Source organism: Limulus polyphemus, unplaced genomic scaffold, assembly GCF_000517525.1.
Source record: "Limulus polyphemus unplaced genomic scaffold, Limulus_polyphemus-2.1.2 Scaffold307, whole genome shotgun sequence".
In the NCBI taxonomy this organism is placed as follows: domain Eukaryota; kingdom Metazoa; phylum Arthropoda; class Merostomata; order Xiphosura; family Limulidae; genus Limulus; species Limulus polyphemus.
The window spans coordinates 128,408-151,702 of NW_013665917.1; the positions used below are offsets into that span (position 1 = coordinate 128,408).

The 23,295-nt window shown below is 35.5% G+C and overlaps 1 protein-coding gene across 3 annotated transcripts in view; it reads right to left on the minus strand.

The window, feature by feature from the left end:
• Positions 1-21,876, minus strand: part of LOC106457245 — a 79,808-nt gene extending 57,932 nt beyond the window's left edge. Inside the window, exons 1-2 of one of the 3 annotated variants that reach the window (XM_022383080.1) lie at positions 21,756-21,876; positions 932-2,522 (exon numbers count right to left, since the gene is read on the minus strand). In XM_022383080.1, the coding sequence (XP_022238788.1) occupies positions 932-2,417 (1,486 nt within the window). In that variant the 5' untranslated portion in view covers positions 2,418-2,522; positions 21,756-21,876. Of the gene's footprint in view, positions 1-931; positions 2,523-2,815; positions 2,834-5,352; positions 5,372-21,755 lie in introns of those variants that run through there. The other 2 variants (XM_022383082.1, XM_022383081.1) reach the window with 2 other exon arrangements.
• Positions 21,877-23,295: the final 1,419 nt, after the last annotated feature.

A 23,295-nucleotide genomic window follows, 5' to 3' on the forward strand; every position in this document is an offset into this window, starting at 1 on the left:
TGCATAGGACGCAAGCAGATTTTGACATTAAATTTTGGGGTAAAAAAAGTGCGTGTTATACACCGAAAAATACGGTATGTAAAATACAAATCTTATTTTGACTATCAATCTAGTTTTTGAAAATAACTTAAGTTCTTCCAAATAGCAAATACACTTGCACTTATATATTGTTCTCACTGCACTTAAACTAGCTGACATAGGTACAATTTTGGCAAGTAATATGTATTTAATGTTATATTTATATACAGTTTATTTGTAAACTTTCAAAGATGACAACGTATTAATAATTTAATCAAAATTTAAATTTTAAATGTCTACAAAACATTTACAATACTTCACAAAGCTGGGTCATTAATTTGATTAACTGACTGTCTATGAAGATCAATTAAATCAATTAGTGTTATGTAAACTAACTGATTGATGGAAATTATGATTAAAATCAACTAATTGAAATTAGTGTTTCCAATTATTATTGTTCTTGATTATTCGAGTTATCCAAATAATAGAAATACTGCCACCAAACTTGCTCACCCTGCCTTTGTTATAGCAAAGCTATTAAAGCCATCTACCACTGTCACTAACTTTTAAATATTGAGTGCAAGGTAAGCAACTGACTGGCAGTATCTACTGTCAACTTTTTATTTTTAGTTGTATGTTTACAAACTGCTGATTAGAGAGAAGGCAACTCTCTAGAAGCACCTGTTGCCAACCATTTTTTTTATTGTTGTTGTTGTTGGTGGTGAACTGCTGACAAAAGGTAAGCCAACTGGTGGCAGCACCCACCAGCAACCTTTATTATTCATTTTTACATACAGTGGTTGGAAGAAAACTGTACTAATAAATTATATGTACATATTCAACTAATATGGCCATAAATCAGTCAATTAGCAAATACCACTAACTGTCCAGCTCTAATTACCTGTATACTTACTTTTTTTACCTGATGATCTTTCTGCTGTTCTGTCAACTTTTACTGATGCTTCTCTTTCAGAATTTGTAAAATTTTCTACATCTAAGACTGTGCTATTATAATTATTTTTATCAAGACTTCTATTCTTTCTTTCTATTTTTTGTGTCATTTCAGTTTCCTCTATGTCTTTAGCATTTAATTTTTTATCTGACCCAAGCTGTTGACATCTTGTTTCTTCACTCTCTGTTAAACTCTGTTCATTTGATGACAATGACTGACTGACTTCAGAGGTTTCTGTAATTAAATCAGATGATTTTACCAACATGGGATTGTCTTTAACTTTTGAATTTTCTATGCACTTTAACTTTTCTTTCTGTCCTACAGCTTTCACATCTTGTTCTGTATTTGAAAGTTTTCCTTTATGCACAGATGAGTTTAAGCTTTGTGTAACATAATTTGTCTGTTTCAAGTTAAGTTTTTGTTCATCAGATGGTTCTGTGATAAAATCACCATCATTAATCTGAGGAACTACACTCATGATTTCATTTTTCTCAAGCATTATATCTTTATCTGGAACTAATTCCTCATGATTTGAAGTATCAAGTAATCCTGAACAACTAATTTCTCCAAGTTTCTTAGAGTTTTCCCCTACATCTACATGCTTTTCATGGGATTTTTTCATAGTGAAATTGACTTTGCTATCATCTTTTTTAACATTATCACTATCTACAGCTGTTTCCACAATGTCTCGAACTTCTTCAGCAACTGTATTGTCATTTACTTTCTTTACACCTTCTTTACTTTTCAACTTTTCAATAACCATTTCATCCTGGTCTACTTGAAAAATGATTTCAACTTCACTCTGTAATTTCTGCAGATCTGTGTTCTCCAATATTTTCATAACAGGTTCATGAACCACATTCACAGTAACTTCATTTTCTTTCTTTATTATATCTAAACATCCCTGATTTCTTGGTAGAAACTGATGATGATCATTGATGACGTTTCCTTCTAGAATTTCACATTTTCTCTGGGCTTGACCCTTTGTTTTTTCACTGGAAAAATGACTATCTGCTAAATATTTGTTTTGTGATTCTTGCATTTGCCACTGACTGGTTAGTTCTTTATCCTTCTCCTTAACAGGCCCACTTTCTTGTACATTAGATGTGGCATTAACCACATTATGTGCTATTTGGTCCTTTGTACCAAAACCTTTGTCATTATTGTCTTCATCAACTATATTTCTATACAAAGAATTAGAAGCATAAGATGAAGTATGTTGTGCATGTGATGGAGATGAGTTCAATGTGCCATTTTCTATCTGTATCTCTTTCTCTTGGATACTCTCCTCCATAACATTTGTTACATCCTCTACTTTACTTTTTTCTACAGGCACAACTTCTAGTTCTTTTGAATTTTCTAGTAATGTAGATTTTTCTTGTTCATGTTTTTGAGTCTGGTTTTTAACTTCCAAAAGTTTTGTCATCTGCTTCAATGTTTTATCCATAACTGAAAAGACAATAGCAAAGAAATGGCTTGTTCTACAGCCAAAAATAAAAACCACAAGAGTCTTCAAATCATAGACTTTTTATAATTGAGCTCTCCAAGTCATCTGAAAAAAAAAATTAAAGTCTCAGCATCATGTGTTAAAGTATGTGAAAAGAAAAAGTAAACTAATTCTAATTTTAATTAGTGTACCCTCTTTAATATACTAATAATGTTATGTCAATGCAGATTAGTTTACTTAATTGATTGATATACAAGTTCAGCATCAAATCTTAAGACTCAAAATTCATCTAGAAAGTTAAAATTCTGTAAAAAACCAACAAACATGACAGTATAATTTACTCCTTTTTCAATATCCCACAATATTTTTTATAGGAATACAAAGTATACTTTACACACCTTACATGATCCCCTCCCCTCCAAATAGCACAATACATGTACAGGCCTATTTTTAGAAAAAAAAAGTAAGAATTACATATAAATGTCCTTTGGTATTATACAAATAATAAATTATAAAAAATTGCCATATAAAACTGTTATAATTCAAGTTCAATACAGAGGTTCCACAAATCTGAACTTGACATGTTTTAATCACTTATGAGGTAAAGTACATATATTTTAATCACAATAAGAGACCTACTGGTCTATCTAGGTCATCTCATTTACTAAACTAAACTTTAAAGCAAAAATAAAACATTTAAAGCCAGCCCTTATCATTGAAATATTTATTAAGTCTTCCTTTAAACTCTCTTAAGTTAAATGCCTGAGATAAATCAATGCAACCCATTTCATAGATCAACCACCTGTTAGAAAAATAAAATTGTTTTAGCTGAAGATGACTCCTACTTTGCCAAAATTTATACTTGTGCTTCTTAGTCCCATCATTTTCAGAATTAAGTAAAAAAAAAGAAAGAAAAAGAAAGACCGGAACACTGTCAATTCCTTTAAAAACTTAAAGATCTCAATCAGATCCCCTCTAACATTTTTTCAAGAGAAAATTATTCTAGATACCTTAATCTATCTTTATATGACAACTTTTCCATCCCAGATATCCTCCTAGTAGCCCTCCTCTGAATCTTTTCCAACAATTCAATGTCCTTCCTACCAAAGGTAATGAGCTCAAGACTAACACAATACTCTGAATGTGACTTAACCAATAACCTATACAATGAATTTATAACACCTTTAGACTTGTGTTTAATATTTCTGTAGATACAACCTACAATCCTATTTGTCCTGCCATTAGCAACAGCACACTTTATCAACTGGAATACAAAATACTTTTCTGCCATAACACTGTTATTCCCATCAAATTTATATCAATATAAATAATGATATCCCACATGTATCACCTTGCATTTATTATAATTGAAAGCATTCTGCCTTTTGTTCACCCAACTCACCAAGCAGTACAAATCCTTTTGTAAAGCAGCAGTATTCTTCTAAGAGCCAGTAACACCCAAAATCTTAATATCATCAGCAAATTTGAATAATTTATTGACCATTTCTTTATATGTTTCACTGATGTAAATTGAAAATGGCAAAGGCCCTAACACTGAGCCCTGAAATACCTTTTGATATTAATCCAGTTTGACCAATAATATTAAAAATAATAAGTTTATGAAATGCACCAATTAACTCTAGAGGGAGACACATCCAACATTCATGGATAAAAAAAAAACAGCATCCAACAAAATTTTGGCAAAGCATTTAATAAACCAAATCAAAAATTTAAGAAAGAAAAAAGTAAACAAAAACAGATTTTGAAAGAGAAAATGAAAAGTTTACAAATGTGGTATATCCATCAAATATTGTTCATATTTATCTAAAATTCAAACCATGCATATAAAAGGAAATTACTAAACTGTTACTCACAAATAGTAATTTAAAAAATCCAAATGAGAAGCAAAAAAATGTTTTAATTTCTACAAATTTAGAAAATAATTAAATGTCACCGGTTGCAAAAGCAACCTTAAGCTGGATAAAGGAAATGGAAAGTTATCATAAGACAAGTAAATGCCAGCTCCAATTTCAGTTACAAAAGGACTGGTCCTAAAGAAAAAAAAACTATTGATTGTATTTCTTCTTGATTTTTTTTTTCATTTTATGGTGTTCCACTTCATTCATGAATGACTTGATAATAAACATATACAGAAATGTGCATATGTAATTAAATCATTAGGGAAGAGTCAATCACTATATCTTTTTAGAGAAGAAGATGGTATTAGTGGATGATTATGTATTATCATGAACCATAATAGTGGTTCATTATAGGGATTTAAAGGATATATTCAAATAAGCATTTATATCCACTGACTACGAAATTTGGATTTACTCCATGGTTACCAAAAACTTTCCCCTTGCTGCAACATATGGAAATATCACCCTGTACCTGGAACAATTGCCAAACCTGAATGAGTGCTGCCATCTGTGTTCTATGCCATGAAACCTGGATGTTTATATACCTCATTACAAAATTGCCAAATATGTAGGAACACATATAGAATCTATATATATATATATCTTGGATATTGTTATCTAAATAATTTGTTTTATATTTTGTAATAATTTTGACCTGTTATTATTTATACCATATACTAGAGAACATTTTTCTTCTAATTTTCCTTAACTTTTTGTTTAAATAATTATTTTTCACTATCCAATATGGAATATGGAATATTCACTATCCAAGGAACATTACTGTCAGATATAGAAAATACAGCTTCTTTCAGTATTGAAAAAGTAATACAAAAGGTCAAATTCATGTTTATTTTTTGGTAGATAATTGACACTTTTTGCTAATCAGCCTGAAAATTAATTGCACAATAAAGAACAATAAAGAACCATTTGAAACAACACTTTAAAACCTTTACTATTGACTGCTAAGGCTGTACACATACAAAAATGCACAAAAGAAGCATGTATGTTAAACTTACAAGGAAAAAACTCCATTCAAAACAGATGGTTTGTAATTCTTCTTCTTCTGCCAGCCTACAACAAAAACAGCTTGGTATATTACATCCAAACCTTTTGAAGAATACTAAATAAGGTACTGTGAAGGTTGTAGAGTATTGAAAAGTCAATTTGGTTCTTCAATATTTTACATAAGCTAAAAAACATCATAATTCTAGTGTGAACAATATTATTACCCCTTGAAGTTAGCTTCCTTACAAATATCTGGCATTCCTTTAAAAAGCTTAAGTACAGGATAAAACAGGAATTACCAATTAATAATAGATGAACATCAGATGACTAACATGTAAATACTGAGTGCTTTGTACACTATATAATCGGTATCTTTAGTGAACCAACACCTATATTATGTATAAAGTGAAGAAGTAAAAAAAATCAATACACATTAATATTAAATTTCATTACATACTTTCATAGGATAATTCCTTTAAAAGACATGAAGGTTTATTTAAAGCAATGTTCTAGATATAGATGTATTTAAAAAGTCTGCTTTTCTACTGGTAAAATTTAATACGTGCTTAGTGGGGATTGTGTCTTAGTCTAGGCATATATTTGCCATTGCTATGTATTAAATATAGAGAATTTAGTTACATAAAAAACTATAAAATGCTCACTATATTCTCATACAAATCTCCATGACCATGTCCAGCTGCAGCTTAACATTTTGCACCCTAAACTTATATGATCAAGTTATTGATAGCTACAGTCAATCATCAGCTATGTTTATTATCATTACAATGTTAGATACTACCATATCAAGTACTCCTTTCCCATAATTGAGATAAAAAAGCCAGCAAACAAGATAAATAAAAAAATTGGAATTCAAAACCTTCAAATAGGGAATATAAAACAAGTAAGGAAACAAGGCAGGAGATAATGTAGACATTATTTATTCAAATTACAAGCCCCTATTTTGGCATCATGCTGTTACCTAGAATTACATATGGTGGAGTCAAAATAGGGATTTGTAGTTTGAGTAAATAATGTCTACAGTATCTCCAACCTTGGTTGTTTACTTTTTTTTATGATCCCTATTTGCAGGTTATTAAATTTCCAATTTTTTATTTATCTTTTCATATTGAATTATTCCAGAGGTTTTGGAAATGTTGCTCGAGTGGAAGAAAAATACTGGTGAGAGAATGAGAAGTAGGTAGAGTCTGGTTGATCAGCTAGGAACTTCTGGAAGCTGGAAGAGGCACTTAGATGATAAGGATGTTCATAAACTAAATGAGTTAATAAGTCCATCTGACTGGTAAAGCATCAAGGTGTGTAATTATGTTGGAAATACATTTTCAGTTTAGGAAAATGATAACTTCCAAAACATACATACTTCCGCTGACACTAACAGCTAGAATCCCACACTGAGAAGGCAGAAGGACTGGTGAGGACAGAGATCATACAGAAAGTGTCTGCAGAGAAATAATATGTAGATATCAAAGTGGGGAACACGGCACTACATCTAGAACAAGTATACTCTTCACCCAGAACTACAGAAAATTGAAATGGGTGGAATATAATACAAGTATGATGGTCCAGCCCTGACCAAACAGCTGAGGTTCCACATCTCAGGTTGGATTTAAGGGGTCATGGTACCCATATTCTACATTGGTGGCCAGGGCAGTTGGACCGCAGATATATATACATCTTTGTGATTGGATCCCTACCAGTAACCACAGAATGATGCATTTCAAACCCCCCAGATTTATGAAAGAAAGAAAGCAACACCAAAATGGACAATCATTCGGATCAACCTGAAGAAGTCTAACATGCAACATTCCAGGTCTGGATTGATGGGATCAAATGCCAAAGTCCAGAACTCACCCCATCTGGATTTACAAACAATTGTCTTTACTCCCCTACCAAGTGGGCAAGGAGAATTCTGCTTAATCATGGAATTAAGGAGAGGATGTGGAACACTGTCCCACCAAAGACCAAAGATGGGACCATGTCGTGTTCAGATTTATGAGGAGATAGTGGACCCCCTGCATGAACAACATAAGACCTGACAGTGTTCATAAGAGGGTCCAAGCACCACCTACCGGATAGCTAAGCATCAAATCTGGACTTGTTTTATGAGTACCCTCCTGCATAGGTTGGTTCTGCTCCTACCGACTTCTGAGAAGAAACTTCCAGGGACCATGGTAGGAGGGTCCCCAACTTTGCCCTCTTCTCCGAGAGTGGAGAAAACTCAACACTCCAAAGGTAAATCTTTGTCCACCACCCCAGCAACTGGGAACTGGGTGTGGTAAGGACTCCCAAGCTCCACTAGTAGAAGTAAGGGGGAACATAAGCATTGGGGAGCCCTGAGGAACAGGTCTCCGGAGACAATGCAACAGGTCTCCGGAGACAGTGCAACAGGTGAACCACGTTCCCTAATTTTTAAAAGTATACTGATCTCGACTGATTCAGCTCTAAGATTTGTAGGAACTGGCAAAATCCCCTTTAGCTTTACTCATGATAGTCCATGAGTAGCAGTCCATTAGTAATATTGTAATATGATATCACCATCCAGAATTGCATCCAGATGGTCTTATGGAATACCTCATCTTGACAGAGCCCATTGCAACCAGGAACCAATATAAAGGTTGCTAGTGCGGAATTTAAATACAAGCATACCCAACTGGGCAATGCTCACCACTGAGTGCAATCCAAAAAAATCAATAGGGATCCTAGAAAAGAAAGGAACAATCACTGTAAGTCAGATAACATGTTACTCACCACCCTGTTAAAATCTAGTAGGGATAGTCAACACAGCCAAAGGGGGAAGACGAAGTCCCTTCGAAGAGGAAACTGCTAGATCATGAAGGTAATGAGATATGAACATGTTGGGAGAAGTCCACCTACTGGCCTGCAAAATATCTCCAGAGAAGAAGGACGAAAATGACGAAGAGAACCAATAGAACGAGGGGACCTTGAGACATGAGGGAATGAACATGCAGAAGTAGAATAGGGTTGAGCAGCCAAAGACGATAAAGAAGACTGCAAACATGTTGTATCAACTCTGGCTTCTAAAGATTCTGGAATTCCAACAAATAAATAAGGCAGAAGAAAAGGCACTTCCTGTAAATCACAAAGGGCATAAGAAGGTAAGTGAATACCCTCCATAAAGTATCATGACTCAACAAATCTCAGCAACAGACCAACCATGACACCAGGGCAAGTCCTGAAGAGGACAAATGTGTTATAATAGTGACCAGTAAATGGCCCAGTTCATTGTCAAATTGTTGAGGTGATCGGTGATATGCTCCAGACAAAAGTTGGAGGGAAAAGAAGTATCTTAAAATGGTAGTAAGAGTTAAACAAATCTGCAAAAATTGCGACCTGTTAAGAGAGATAACAGGTTCATACTTGGCACCTCATAGATCCAACTGCAGATACAACCTTTGAGTGTCCAAATATATATCATCATGATGATGATACAGCAGGGCATGATGTTGTTCAGATAAATAAGGGGGAGAGGCATAGCAACATTATAACATAATTGTGTTGCAACCCTTCCTGCATGCACAGCAATATCAGGAGAAGGAGAAAAAACTAAGTAACATTCTTGATAATGATCGGAAAACAAAGCAGGGTAGACTCAAAAGCAACTGGTTGCATCTCCAAAACTTCACAAACACATGTAACTAACTGCAGAAAAGAGGGGCAGAAGGTGGCTGATCAGATGAGTCCTCAGGAGAGGAAGCTCTAGTGAAAGAAGCAAGAAACATGGAGTCTAAATTCTTCCCAGTATATCCTGTTTCAGAATAAAAATTGAAATCAACATCTCTTAGAGAGATACCCACAGGCAGCATGAAAGACTTGATCTCACCCCAAATCATGTCACGGATAGCTTCCACAAGAGTACCCCCCCATGGATGAGAAACCAAAGTGGACAATGAGGATTGATTCTAGGCTGCTTCAACCCAGGCCTTCAATGAGTCAAGAATACCCCCAAAGACTTCTGGGTGAAGAAAAGCCCAATGAAAATCATGGAGATGAGAGTGAGGTAAGCAAATGTTAGCTACGAAAGCCACCCATCCAGAACAGCAGAGGAATCAAATAAGGAGGGATAGAGTAGTAGTAGTACAGGTTAATGTGGTGAAAAGAAAATGAATCTCTCCAGAAAACTCTTCCAAAGCATGATGAAGTGCCTCAAATCTAAGGTGAAGCAACAAGAGGTAATGCAGGAGGGTGGTAAGAAAGAGGTGAAGACATGAAAATTGAGCACTACAAAGGGAAACAGAAGGTAAGAAGTATACCCCAAAGCAGGTAAAAGAGATTCAAATGACCGGGAATGGAAGAACGGCTATAAGCCAAGACAAAAGCATCAATTAGATAAGGAGGTCAAAACATGTTAGTATGGATGTGTAGTTGTTCAAGAAACAAGGATCCTAATATCAGGCTAAGGAGGGAAACAAAGTAATATTGAGTATGTGTTTTGGGTAGTAAGGCATGGGAGGAATCAAGACACAGGGGAAAGAGAAAGAAAAAAACATACCTGCAAAATCATATAAAGGAAGAAATTAAAAGGGAGAGGATTTTCCTCCACAGAAAAAGCAAACATTTGTGAGGGAAACAGTCAGTCAGAATAACCATCCTAGTCATGTTCAGATTGGGGAAAAAGAGACCCAGTGTGCATGATAGAACCCACAACCCATTGAACAGTGGCTGTCACGTCCTTCATTAGTCACAGGTCCCATGTTAATAACATTGTCACTGCTATTGGACAAAATGGAAGTTACCATCAGTTGGTAATTCGTAATGGCAGATAAGCAGAATTTGTTTTTCCTTAGTGAAATTAAAGAAATCATACTGGTTACGTGAAACACGAACACTAAACTTGAACAAATTTTAATTCTTGTAAACTATCAAAAATTTCACATAATCTATTAAAAATTTTAAAAACATCTGTCTTAGAATACCAAGGAAAAAATTAAATTACTTTTAGTGCAAGTGCTTAGAGGAAGCAACTAAACAAGAAGGTTATGTCATCCTCTAACTGGTAGAAGGTTATTGTCACACGTTCATAACATCATGCACTAGCACAGTTCACATTAAACACGTTTTTTAGGTGGGAGGTAATACAAGACTTGTGGCATGCAAATCTCATAAGCAAATGCACATACGAATCAAGCTATTCAGGGTGAAGATGTGAGATATCATCTCAGAATCTCTTAAACATATGTCCTCTCATCCCTTATCTTCAGAATACAGCACAAAAAATCTGAGGCCTTAATCATGTTGATTCCCTGGACAGTCTTGTAAACTTCAATTACATCACAATTACTAGGGTTACCAGACATCCCAGCAAAATTGGAATCATCCCAGGTTTTAGATTTATTTTTTCATTCCCAATCAGAAAATGCCCCAATTTCTCTAAACTTAAGTGTAAGTTTATTATTACACACAACTTCAAGTTTTACTTCAAAAATCTGCTGATAAAGATAAATCTCTGTTTGCTAAGTTCTCTTTACCTAATATGTCATTGGACAGATAAAGCAATTGAGATTTGAAGACCTGCCCAGCTGTAAAAAACAAAATATGAAAAAGCAAAATTTTTTCTCTTGAGTAGGTTCAAAAAAACTTAAGTGAAATTTACTTAATGTATTATTTTTTTTAACTAGATAGGCTTCAAACAAATTTTGTTTATCTAAGGTTTCAAAATATGATACAATAATCAAGGAATTATTTAGCAAATGGTAAAAAATATGTTATTGTAATTTAAACTGTTTCAGAGCTGTTACTCTGTATGGGAAAAAAAGTCTAAGGTTTTCCACTTTGGAAATTTGGTAACCTTACTTATTATCCTTCTTTTCTCAAGGGAAGATAAGTTAAGGGAACTTGATCAATCCCTGTATAATAATCTTTCCATCCCTGGAATTGTCCTAGTAGCTCTCTTCTGAACCCTTTCCCATAAGTCAATATCCTTTCTTAGGTACAGAAGCTCAAAACTATAAACAGTATTTCAAGGGAAGCCTAACTAATGTGAGATATTTTTATGTATGGATGGGCCACATTCTTCACAGTAGGTGTCTGACTTTTTGATGATAAACTTCAACAATAAACAAATAGCACACAATCCACTTGTTTTAAAATAATACACTAAAACAAGTCAAACATTGAAACAAATGTTGTTACACTTTTGGTTATCCAAGTTGTATCCAGAGCTTTAAATAATTGTCTCTTTTTCATCAAAGTCCACATAGACTGGTTCAGTTACTTTAAAACACAATTGAAAAGACAAATTATTCTTCTCTACTCTGTTATTACAAGCTGTGATATTTTCAATTTAAAAATTGACTCTATATGCTCTTTATGGCTAAACTCAGAATCACACAGTCTAGATCTATCTAAATAACTATATAAATAACTTGAACTACATTTTGAATGCATATTTATAGCCTGACTGAGGCCTAGAACATTCCACACACTACAATATATGATGATGCAATAATACTCAATTAAATCAACATAGGAGATTCTAGTAACATGATGCAATAATACAAGCACCAATTCACAACAACTGAACTACACAACATATGATTTGCAGTTATGTAATCAAACCTGCAATAAACTATCACTTGTAAAAATAACTAAATTTAACACTCATGCTATATTCAAACTCACTAAATCATAGCACATAGATTAAACTTACACAGTCATGTATATCTAACATATCGATATTTGTAAAAAGATAATTAGCTTTTTGGACTTGTAATCAATTCATATATATATACATATATATATATATATCCACCATAAAATTCTATACGCTTTACTACAAGCAACAGAGCACTGCTTTGATGGATTCAGTGACTAACATACCGCTATGCCAAGATACTTTTTTTCAGTCACACTATCAAGTAGATTCCCATATATATTAAATATATATAATTCATGAATGCTCAAATGCATAACCTTGCACTTTCAACAATAAAAGGTCATTTATCACATATCTGTCCAACTTACCAATTTATCAGTCATTCTGTAGTACCTCAATGTCCTCAATACAGTTAAAAATACTTAAGAGTTTAATGTCACCAGCAAACTTTGCTAATTTACTAATTACGCCTATATCAATATCATAAAAACATTAGAGGGAGCAGAAGTCCAAGCACTAACCCCTGAGATACTAAACTAGTATTTAGGTTCCACTTATGTATGCTTTATCAATAACATCTTGTTTTCTTCTATCCAACCATTCTACAATCCAGTTAACTAATTTTTTTTCCAACACCTATCTATGTAATTTTTTCATCCAGTTAACAAGTAATATCCTTGAAAAAAACAACAATTAGGCAAGATTTCCTTTTGTTAAAACCACAATGGCTCTTATTTATGATATATTCCACTAAATTGTAAGGATTTATTCCAATACAATAATGGTATACAAAATGTTGGGATGAGAGTAAGGTCTTTGAGGGATGAATAGCGGGCAGATACCAGAGGATTGAAAGTTAGCTAATGTAATTCTTCTTTTCAAGGAAGGTAATAAAAATTGTCCCAGTAATTCTAGACCTATTAATCTTGCATCAGTTGTGGAAAAGGTTTTGGAAAGTCTGATAAAAGATGCTTTACAAGGTCATTTAACAATGTTTAAAATTTTATTGGATAGTCAACACAGTTTCACCAAGGGAATATCTTGCCTTACAAATCTTTTGACATTCTTTGAAAAAGTTACTGCTTATGTAGATTAGTGTAAGGGTGTAAATTTGGTATATCTGGATTTTCAGAAAGCTTTTGACAAGGTGCCACATAAAAGGCTTGTAAAAATATTTATATCCATACCATAGGGGATAAGTTATCAAACTGGGTAGAAGAGTGGCTTGATGGAAGAAGCAGAGAGTTGTTGTAAATGGAGTTCAGTCAAATTGAATTAATGTACAAGTGGGGTACCTCAGGGCCCAGTCTTAGGACCTTTGCTCTTTTTGATGAAGGAATGGTCAATAAATTACTTAAATTTGCTAATGATATTCAGGTTTTGGGCATTGCTAGCTATGAAGAGGATGCTACTGATTTACAAAAGGATTTAGATCATTTATAGAGTTGAGCAAATGGGTTTTAATTACAAAAAATACAAGATAATGCATGTGGATTATCATAATTTGAATTACAAGTATAATTTAGATGGGAATAACCTTAACAGTATCACAAAAGAAAGGAATCTCGGTGTAGGAGTTAATCAGTCTCTATAGCCATCCAAGCAGTGTGCTATTGCTAGTGGTAGGGCAAATAGGATTTTAGGTTGTATCTAGAGAAATATTGAATACAAGTCTAAAGATGTTATAATTTCATTATATAGGTCCCTGGTTAGGCCACATTTGGAGTATTGTGTTCAGTCTTGGGCTCCTTACCTTGGGAAGAACATTGAATTGCTGGAAAGGGTTCAGAGGAGGGTTACTAGAATGGTGCCTGGAATGGAGGAGTTGCCATACGACATGAGGTAAAAATCTCTCAAATTGTTTTCTCTTGAAAAAAGAAGAGTTAGAGGGGATCTGATTGAGGTAGTTAAGATTGTAAAGGGAACTGATAGTGTTAATGCATCATCTTATTTCATACTTAACAGTGAGAATAGTAGAGCTAGGGAATACAAATATAAATTTTAGCAGAGTAGGAATCATCTTCAGCAAAGACAGTTTTATTTTTCTAACAGGTTGGTTGGCTTTTGGAATAGGTTGCCTTCAGATGTTATGGAGACAGTAAATATAAGTGAGTTTAAGAGAAAGCTTGATAATTATATGAATGATAAGGGCTGGCTTTGCTTTAAGCTTTTTTTAAAAATTCATTTATTAATAGTTTTATTTTAGTTTAGAGGATGGGACAGCTGAAATGGACCAATAGGTCCCATGCTGTCCTAAAACATTATGTTATCTTATAAAGAAAAGCTCAATTTTTGATGATTACGAGATGACTATATATTTAAATTTTACTTTTCCTCCACTTTTTGCTAATAAAGATTTATGCAACATTCCTCATCCTAAATATTAGCTAGATTGTAACAAGACTGAACAAGATAATTAAACTAAATTTGAGCTTGTTAAGAAAAAACTGGGAAAGTTACAAAATTATAAGGTTCCTGGGCCATATATATTCCACTCGATTGCCCTTGGCAAAATCTAATTTGCAAAATTCTCCACCAATTTCAATGCGCCCTCTATCTAGGTATTGTATATGAGTACCTTAATCGGATAATGTAATCACTTTTTTGAGACATAAACTAGCTTTTAGTGGGGAGATAGGGTGGGAGAGATTCAATGGAGATATTATTGAAAATACATTTTCAGTTTAGGAAAATATTAACTTCCAAAACATACTTACCTCTGCTGACAATATAGCTAAGAATCCCACACTGAAAAGGTGGAGGAGCCGGTGCAGGCATGAACCATACAGAAGGCGTCTGTACAGAACAGGAGTGTACCAAGATAAAGATGGTACAAAAGTGGGGGAACCACACTAAATCAAGAACAAGTATGTTCTTCACCTGGAACTCAGTTCCTATATCAAAGGTGGAAAAGAATATGAGTAATTGTCAGTACAGGCCAGATCCAACCAGATAGCTGAGGAATTAAGAGGTCGTGATACCTATATCCCACGTTGGTGGCTAGAGCTATATATATAATTTTGATTGGATCCCAACCAGTAGCCATAGAATGATGCATTTCATACCACTAGAATCACGACGAGAAAGTAAGCAACAATGAAGTGGACAAACTTTCTCCTCCACCTGAAGAAGTCCAAAAGGTGACACCTCAGGCTCGGAATGATGGGATCACGTATACCATACTCAACCAAAGGAACAGAACTCATCCGGTCTGGAATTATGAACATTCACCTTCACTCCACAACCAAATGGACAAGGAGTATTCCACTTGCCCCTGGAATTATGGAGAGGATGTGGAGCCTATGGTCAAACAAGGACCTAGGATGAGACCACTTCGCATTTGGAATTATGAGGAAATAGTGGACCTCCTTCCATTAACAGTATACGAAACTGATCAAAGGGCCATGTACCTCTCAACCAGATAGCTTTGTGTCAAATCTGAACCAGAATTACGAGTAGGCTCCCGCAGATGTTGTTGCCATTCGTACTGACATCTGGGGAAAACACCCAGGGATTCGAGTATGAGGGTCCCCAACTTTGCCCTATTCTCCACGAGTGGAGGAACACACTTTGGAGGAAAAGCCTCTGTCCACCACCCCAGCGACTGGAAACTGGAGGTGATAAGAACTCTCAAGCTCCACTAATAAAGTCTGGGGGGGGGGGGAGGTAATATGCACTGGGGAGTCCTGAGGAACAGTACTCTGGAAACTGTGCAATAGATGAACCAAGTTCTCGCCATTTTTAAAAGCAAATCAACCCCAATATATTCAACTTGAAGATCAGCAGGATCTCCCATTAGTTTTACTCATGATAGTCCATGAGTGGCGGTCCATAATAATAAGGTAATATCATTCGGTAGGCACCTAAATGGTCTTATGGAACACCCCATTTCAACAGAGCCTGTTGCAACCTGTGGTAATTATATTGAAAGTAGTTGCTAGTGCGGAATTGAAAAGAGAAAGCATACCTGCCTAGGCAACACTTGCCACAGAGTGGGATCCAGTGAAAAATAAAGGAACCCTGGAAATAAGAGAGATTATGATTGAGGAAAATACTCACCTCTGGTTAAAATCTAACAGACGTGTTCAAAATAGCTACAGTGGGTATTGGATACTGCCAGATCATATAAGTAATGATATAGGAAAGTATTAGGAATAGTCCACATACAAGCCCGCACAATGTCTTCCAGAGGGCAATTCAATCGGGCAGCTAATGACAATCCATTATAGGCCATGTCAATCAATTTACGAAGCCACCTCATTAGGGCAATGGAAGATAAATCGTGGGAAATAGAAGGATTCCTACTACCTTCAAATAAGTTAGTACAAGCCACATAACACTTGAGGGCCCTAACAGGACATAACAAACGATCAGGATTGGAGCAGTCATAAAGGTGAGAAATGGCTGGCAAGTAGATTGGTAAGAAGGATCTTTCATCTTCCCTGGCTCCCAGAATCTTGGGAAGAAAAGACCTATCGGGGTAAAGCAGGACAAATGTGGAAAGATAAAGAATCTGATGGATTGCAAACAACTACAACACCAAGAGACGATGTCCACAAGCCAAAAACAACAATTTAAAAGAAAGGAGAAACAAAGAACACAAAGCTAAGGGCTTAAAGAGAGGATGAGACAATGCATGTAAAACAACTGTAAAATCCCAATTCAGTAATTGAAAAGGTCATCTGGGTCAAAGAATACGAAAGGATTTGAGTAGACCTGATAGTATTGAGGATTTAAAAAGCCTTCCAATAATTGGCAGAACAAAAAATAGTGGATAAGGATGCCTTATATAATGCCACCGTAGACGAAGCAAGACCCCTCTCATATACCCAAGTCATAGAGCGGAATATGGTAGATACTTTAGGATGAAGAGGGTTTAAATTCCTTTTAATACACCACTGATGATAAGTATTCCACTTCCGGTGATAAACGGCCATGGCTGGCCTATACAAAGATTTAGTTAAATACGAAGAAATCTTAGAAGTTAAACCCTTATGTCAGGCAAAGGACTGCATAACTTCCAAACATGAAGATTGAGCTTTTGAACATCTGGGTAAAGAATGTATGATCGAGGTTATCTCAACAGAGACTGCCAATGTGGAAGAGGTAGACATTTCTGCAGATACCGAAGAAGCAGAAACCATGTTTGAGCTGGCCAATATGGTGCAACCAAGAGAACTCGACAGGGAGTGGATCGAACCACAGTGAAAACCTGGGGCAATAGCTGAATAAGGGGAAAGGCATAGATATGTAAACCTGTCTAGTCTTGACTGAATGCATCTACTGTCAATGTTTGAGGATGAGCTATCAGAGACTAAAACAACTGCAGTTGAGAATACTAATGAGTTGCCAAGGCATTGATCATTGCAGACCCAAATTGAGAGCAAATCTAATGAAAAACCTCATGATGTAGTATCCATTCCATCGGAAGAATCCGTTTGGGTTGGGACAAGTGATCTGCAATTAAATTCATCACTCCTGGAACATGACGTGCTAAAAGACTGATACGATGGGAAAGACCCCAGTAGAGAAGATCCAAGGTACAAAAACAAAGGTCTCGAGAATGTGTGTCTCCTTGACGAGAAATCTCAGATATCACCATGGAATTGTCGGAATACATCATGACAATTTTTCCCTTCAAGAGAGACAGACCTTGAACCATTTCCGGTGTACTGCAAGGAGTTTGAGAACAATGATATAGAGGGTAGACTCATCTTCCATCCAAATACCTTGGAACTCCTGACCTTGAAGAAAAGCTCCCCATCCCTGAAGAGATCTGTCTGTGAACTGATGGATCTTGGGACAAGGTGGTGGAATGGGTACTTTAATAGTAGTGTTGCTATGATCCAACCACCATTTGCAATCGAAGATGTTGCTCCTGAGTAATAAGACAGGATGATCCACAGGAACGGAATGCATAATCCATTAGTCTTGCAGTGACCACTGAAGGGACCTCATATGTGCCTGTCCCAAAGAGATGAGGGGCTTGAGGGATGCCAATATCCACAAAAGAAAGAGAACCATCCGCGCAGTAGAAGGAGACATAAGTAAAAGCCTGACAGTTCTTTTGATGGCTTGAAACCTGATAAGGGTTGGCTAAGCACAACTTAAATCTTTCAGCATGGGCTCAGTCCCTAGGATTTGATTTATTACATGAGCAATATCTCAACAATTAGAAAAGATAAGATCTTCTTATTTTATATTCTAGCTTGTCAATATCGGTAATTTGAGTTTTTAATTCATACAAAACTACAGACTTAGTATTTTGACTTCACAAACATCTAATTTTAACCAGTGCTACATTCAACATACCATGTGACACACAAAAATCAATGTTTACTTGTGTTGTTTTAATATTTACTTTTAAATTAAGAAACTGAGTAATGTATAGTACTAAAATTTGAATTATAATCTACAGTTTCATACGGCCTTTCACCCGTGACCCATCTCGAAAGGTTTAAGTGAGTATTGGACAAGATATTGCATCGGTGACAGAACAGATTTCTCCAGTCTAATAAGGAAGCCTGTTTTTGTGGCTTCTGAAAGGAGAATCTGATAGTGTCGTTCTGCTAATTGATGAGAATATTGCCAGAAGGAGCCAGTCGTTCATATAATGAGGTGTGCACAGGCCCAAGGAATGCAGATGATGAGAAAAAGCTCAAACAACTCTGCAGAAGAACAAAGTGTTGAAGGAAGACCAAAAGGTAGAGCCCTGAACTGCAGCACCTGACTTTTGTGCCCAAACCTGAGAAACCTCTGGGAAAATTCTGCTATGGGAATATGGAGATAAGCATTGGTAACATCGAACTTGGTCATCCAGAGCCCTGGCACAAAGTGCCATCGTAGGTTGAGAAAAGATTCCATTGTAAAGCAAGGACGATCTAAAAATTGGTTGAGTCAAGACAGATCAATGATTGGATGCCAATCTCCTGTCTTTTTTGGTACAATGAATAAATGGGAATAAAATTTCGGAAAAATGGAATCGACCCTCTCTACTGCCCTTTTTACTAACACCTCTCTTATGCCCTAGAAATGCTGTGGATCTGTTGGAGGTAAAAAGGCAACTGGTTGTGCAGATAATGGTGGAGATGATGTAAACTGAATGACCAACCCTGAAGTCAGAACATGGAGTACCCATGGATCCCTGGTGAAAGAACTCACCAGAAAGTGATGTTATCGTGCTCCCACTGTTCCCCCACCCACAGGATAGTCACTGACGCTGTTGTCAATGGTCCAGCAAAGATTCTCGAGAATATGGACAAACTATATTATGGGAACTAACAGACCTGGGAACCGACAGATGGGGTCGGGAAACACTATGAGCAGACACTCCCAAATTATCACCAGAAAAGCAAGAAGACAAGTACGATAAAGAATAATGTAAACGAGCTGAATCAATTCATGATTCTAATGTCTCTGAAACTCTGGCAAACAACATGGGACCGAAAAAAGGAGCTTCATGTAACTCTCTAAGGGTAGAAAATGCTAAATGAACACTTTCTAACAAAGCATCTATACCCAATAAATTCCAACAGCAAATCAGCCAGGAAACCAGAGAAAGAACTGAAGAAGACAATCTGACTGAGGTAGGCATCAGTAAAACCCCAACTCATCCTCAAATTGCTGAGGAAAATGTTGATAAGCTTCTGACAAAAGTTGGATCAAAGATAAATACCTAAGGACAATCGTGAGAGTAAGACAAATCTGAGAAAACTGTGATTCTGTTTAAAGTGATCACAGGTTCCACACTAGACCCCCACAGATCCAAAAGAGAGTCCATCCATTGAGAGTCTAAATATACCTTTTCCTGGCAGTGATAAGCCAAAGCATTCAGTTTCGATAAAAGTGGGGGACAAGGCATAGCTATCCCATCGCATAACTGAACAGTACGAACAACAATATCAGGAGAAGGAGGAAACTAAGTAGTCACTTGCCATCCTCTCTGCCAAAAAAGGAAGTGGTTATGTGAAATGCAATAGGAAAGACCTCCAAAACCTCACAAACCCAAGTAACCAACTGAAGAAAAGGGGCTGGAGGTGACTGATCAAGATGACCCTCTGTTGAGGCCGACCTAGTAAAAGAAGGAGCCTGAAAAAAGCAAGTCCAAATTCTACCAGATGGTCTTTGGTCATTTGCAAAAGCAATCTCAGAACCCCCCCCCCCCCCTGTGTTCAGTCTTGGGCACCTTACCTTAAGAAGGACATTTAACTATTGGACTACTAGTACAAGGATAATACCTGTTATTGAAAGATTTTCATATGAGAAGAGGTTAAGCAGGATATCCTAAACTTTTTTTTTCTGAAGAAAGGAAGATTTAGAAAGGACCTAATCAGTGTTTAAGATCATTAATGGAATTTATAGTACTGACGCATTACCTTTTCTTCTATTTAATGGCGAGAAGGGTAAAACACAAATATAAATTTTGTCTGGATAGAAGTCACCTTCAGCTTAGAAAGTTTGTTTAATTTTTCTAATTGAGTGGCTGGCCTATGAAATGGGTTGTTTTTAGATGGTTGCAGCAAACGTAAAGAATTTTAACCTTCTGGAAGATTTTATACATGTCTAAATAATCAGGGCTGGACTTTCTTCTTCCATTTTTTTTTAAATGTATGAGACAGCCTTCTTGGATTAGCATGCCCCTTGTTGTCCCTTAAATCAGTGGTTCCAGAACTCTTTTACTCTGAGGATCCCTTTATGTGAATAAAGTTTGAGGTCCCCCAACCTATAACTAGCATGGTGATTGAAAAACAGTGCCATAGTAAAAACAATAACATCTTCTTTCGACATACTGTGTCATATATTAATTCAACATAATTTTATTGGCTTATTGTTTATTTATATTTAGAATTAATTTCAGCCTGGCATGGCCAGGTGGTTAAGCTGCTCGACTCGCAATCTGAGGGTCACGGGTTCGAATCCCCGTCACACCAAACATGCTCGTCCTTTCAAAGAGGGAAGGCTGTCAAGTGGGTTGCATCCTTGACGTAAGAAACAGCTTTAGAAACGATAGCAGAGCAAGATCTGCCATCGGCTCAACAGTCCGCAAGGACTATGAGAAATGTAAAAAAAAATGTAAGAATTAATTTAGCATATTTGTTTTTGAACCAAGGGGGCAGCAGCTCTCACTTTAGGTAATTCTGCTTTAAGTGTTAATTGTTATCCATTAAGCCTGTTAGTACGAGTACTGGCACAGTGGCAGTGCTACTGAGTGGTTTTGCAACAACTTCTAAGTTTAATTGTATGTCTATACAGTATACTTCTAGTACTAGTAGTATGCTTTGGACGTTTACGGTTTAGTATTCTTACACAACTGGCATACATAATTAACTTGTAACGTGTGTTAAGGTTCAAAGTCAAATAAATTCATGGTCTAAGAAAAAAAATTACATTAATAATATTATTATGCTATTAATAATAGCATACGCAGCTACACAAATGGTTACCTACTCTACCACCAGTACCAACGAACAGTAAACTTACAAGTTACACTGTGATCTAAGACTTAAATTATTTACAATTTACAGTCTACATCATGTTCAACACAATTTACAACTTTCGCTGCCATGCCGATTTGTCATATAAACAACTTGTATTCTATAACAGTATAACTATACGTTGTTTGTTCAGAGATCCGTTCGTGCAATGTGGCAAATATTACCGTGTTATTCAACTTATTGTTAACTACTATTACTATTAGAACAGAAGTTTGCAAATCTTCATCTCAGTATCACTTGCAATAATACTAATTATTTCAGTATAATGTAAACAAGTTTCCCAACTCACCTAGACATTATGTTTCTTTCAAAACATAATTTTATTATATTCTATACAATATAATCTATTTCCCGCGTCGGACAACTACGAATCTTACTTATCGTAATTTTGTTAACTAGTCTACCCATCAAAGGAAAAAGCGCTACCTGTTAGAAAACGAAAACATTCCTAATATAAAAATATGTATATATTTAAATACTAACATCTTTTTTACCGTTAAAACTTGCAAACTCAGGAATGATCGCATCAGCGATAGAAACGTCGTACCTGTTTTAAAAATATTCTTCCTTTCTGTAAAAGCTGTAGCTCATAATGAAATAATCAGCAAGTAAACTCCAAACGTAACTATGTTTTATTTTTATTTGCTTTAGCGCAAAGCTAAACCATAGGTTAACTAAAAAAAAAAACGTTTATTTTCTAAAATGTGGGTTCCTCGTTATCAAAGTTAACTAAACTCTATTCACCACGGGTAATCGAAACCCATATTTTAGCATCGTAAGTCGGTAACTTATCGCTGACCCACTGAGGGATATATAACAAACGTAAGAAACTATATTTTCGTCTTTAATTGTTTTTTATTCTGTGTTTTTTCTAAAATCACGACTAAATTTCCCTATCTCAAATTCTTCCTCCTCCTTCTCCCCCCCCCCTTTATTTTGTCCCGTAATTAGTTAGGTAGCTCAATTGTTAAGATAACAGAAGCTACTAATATTTTGATAATCGAAAGTATACGAATATACTTTGATAGATAAATAGGTACCACTGTTTGTTTGTTGAATTTCGTGCGAAGCTAATCGAGGGCTTTTTGCGTTGGCTGACTCTAATTTTAAAGCGATAGGCAACTAGTCATCACCAACTCTTGGGCTACTCTTTTACCAACGAATAGTGAGATTGACCATCACACTATAATGTCTATAGATGCAATTTGTTTATCTGTTTGTTGTTAAGCGCAGAGCTACACAACACACTATCTGTGCTGTGGCTATCACGGGTATCGAAATTTGATTTTTAGTGTTATAATCCTTAAGCATTACCACTGAGCCATTGTTTAATTTTGTGCAAAGCTATTTGAAAGCTACTTTTGTCAGACTGAATATTTGGATTTGAATAAATTTTTACGATGCACCATTGAGCAAGAATGTGGTAATTATTGTATAGTATCACATAGATTCAAACTCAACTCATCAGCTTCTATATCCAGAACTCTACTTGTTCTCACCATTAATATAAGATGCCAAGACATTTTACCACTAAATTCTTCACATCTCTAGATCTACACTCCTTTAGATGGAATTATTGTTTATCTAATATTAATTAATAAGCGGTTATTTAACCCAAAAAGGTTATTAGGAACGCAAACTATGCCAAGTAAGTTATACAAAATTCACAAATGACGTTCATTCCTAAATGTTCTGAGCTTTAAATTATGATCATTTGTTCGCCCCTATAGGTGATTTGGGTAGTTAATATGTTGACAAACAATAAAATACTACTACAACAACTTTATTTAATTAAAATGACATAGATATACATATGTATTAAACTTTCA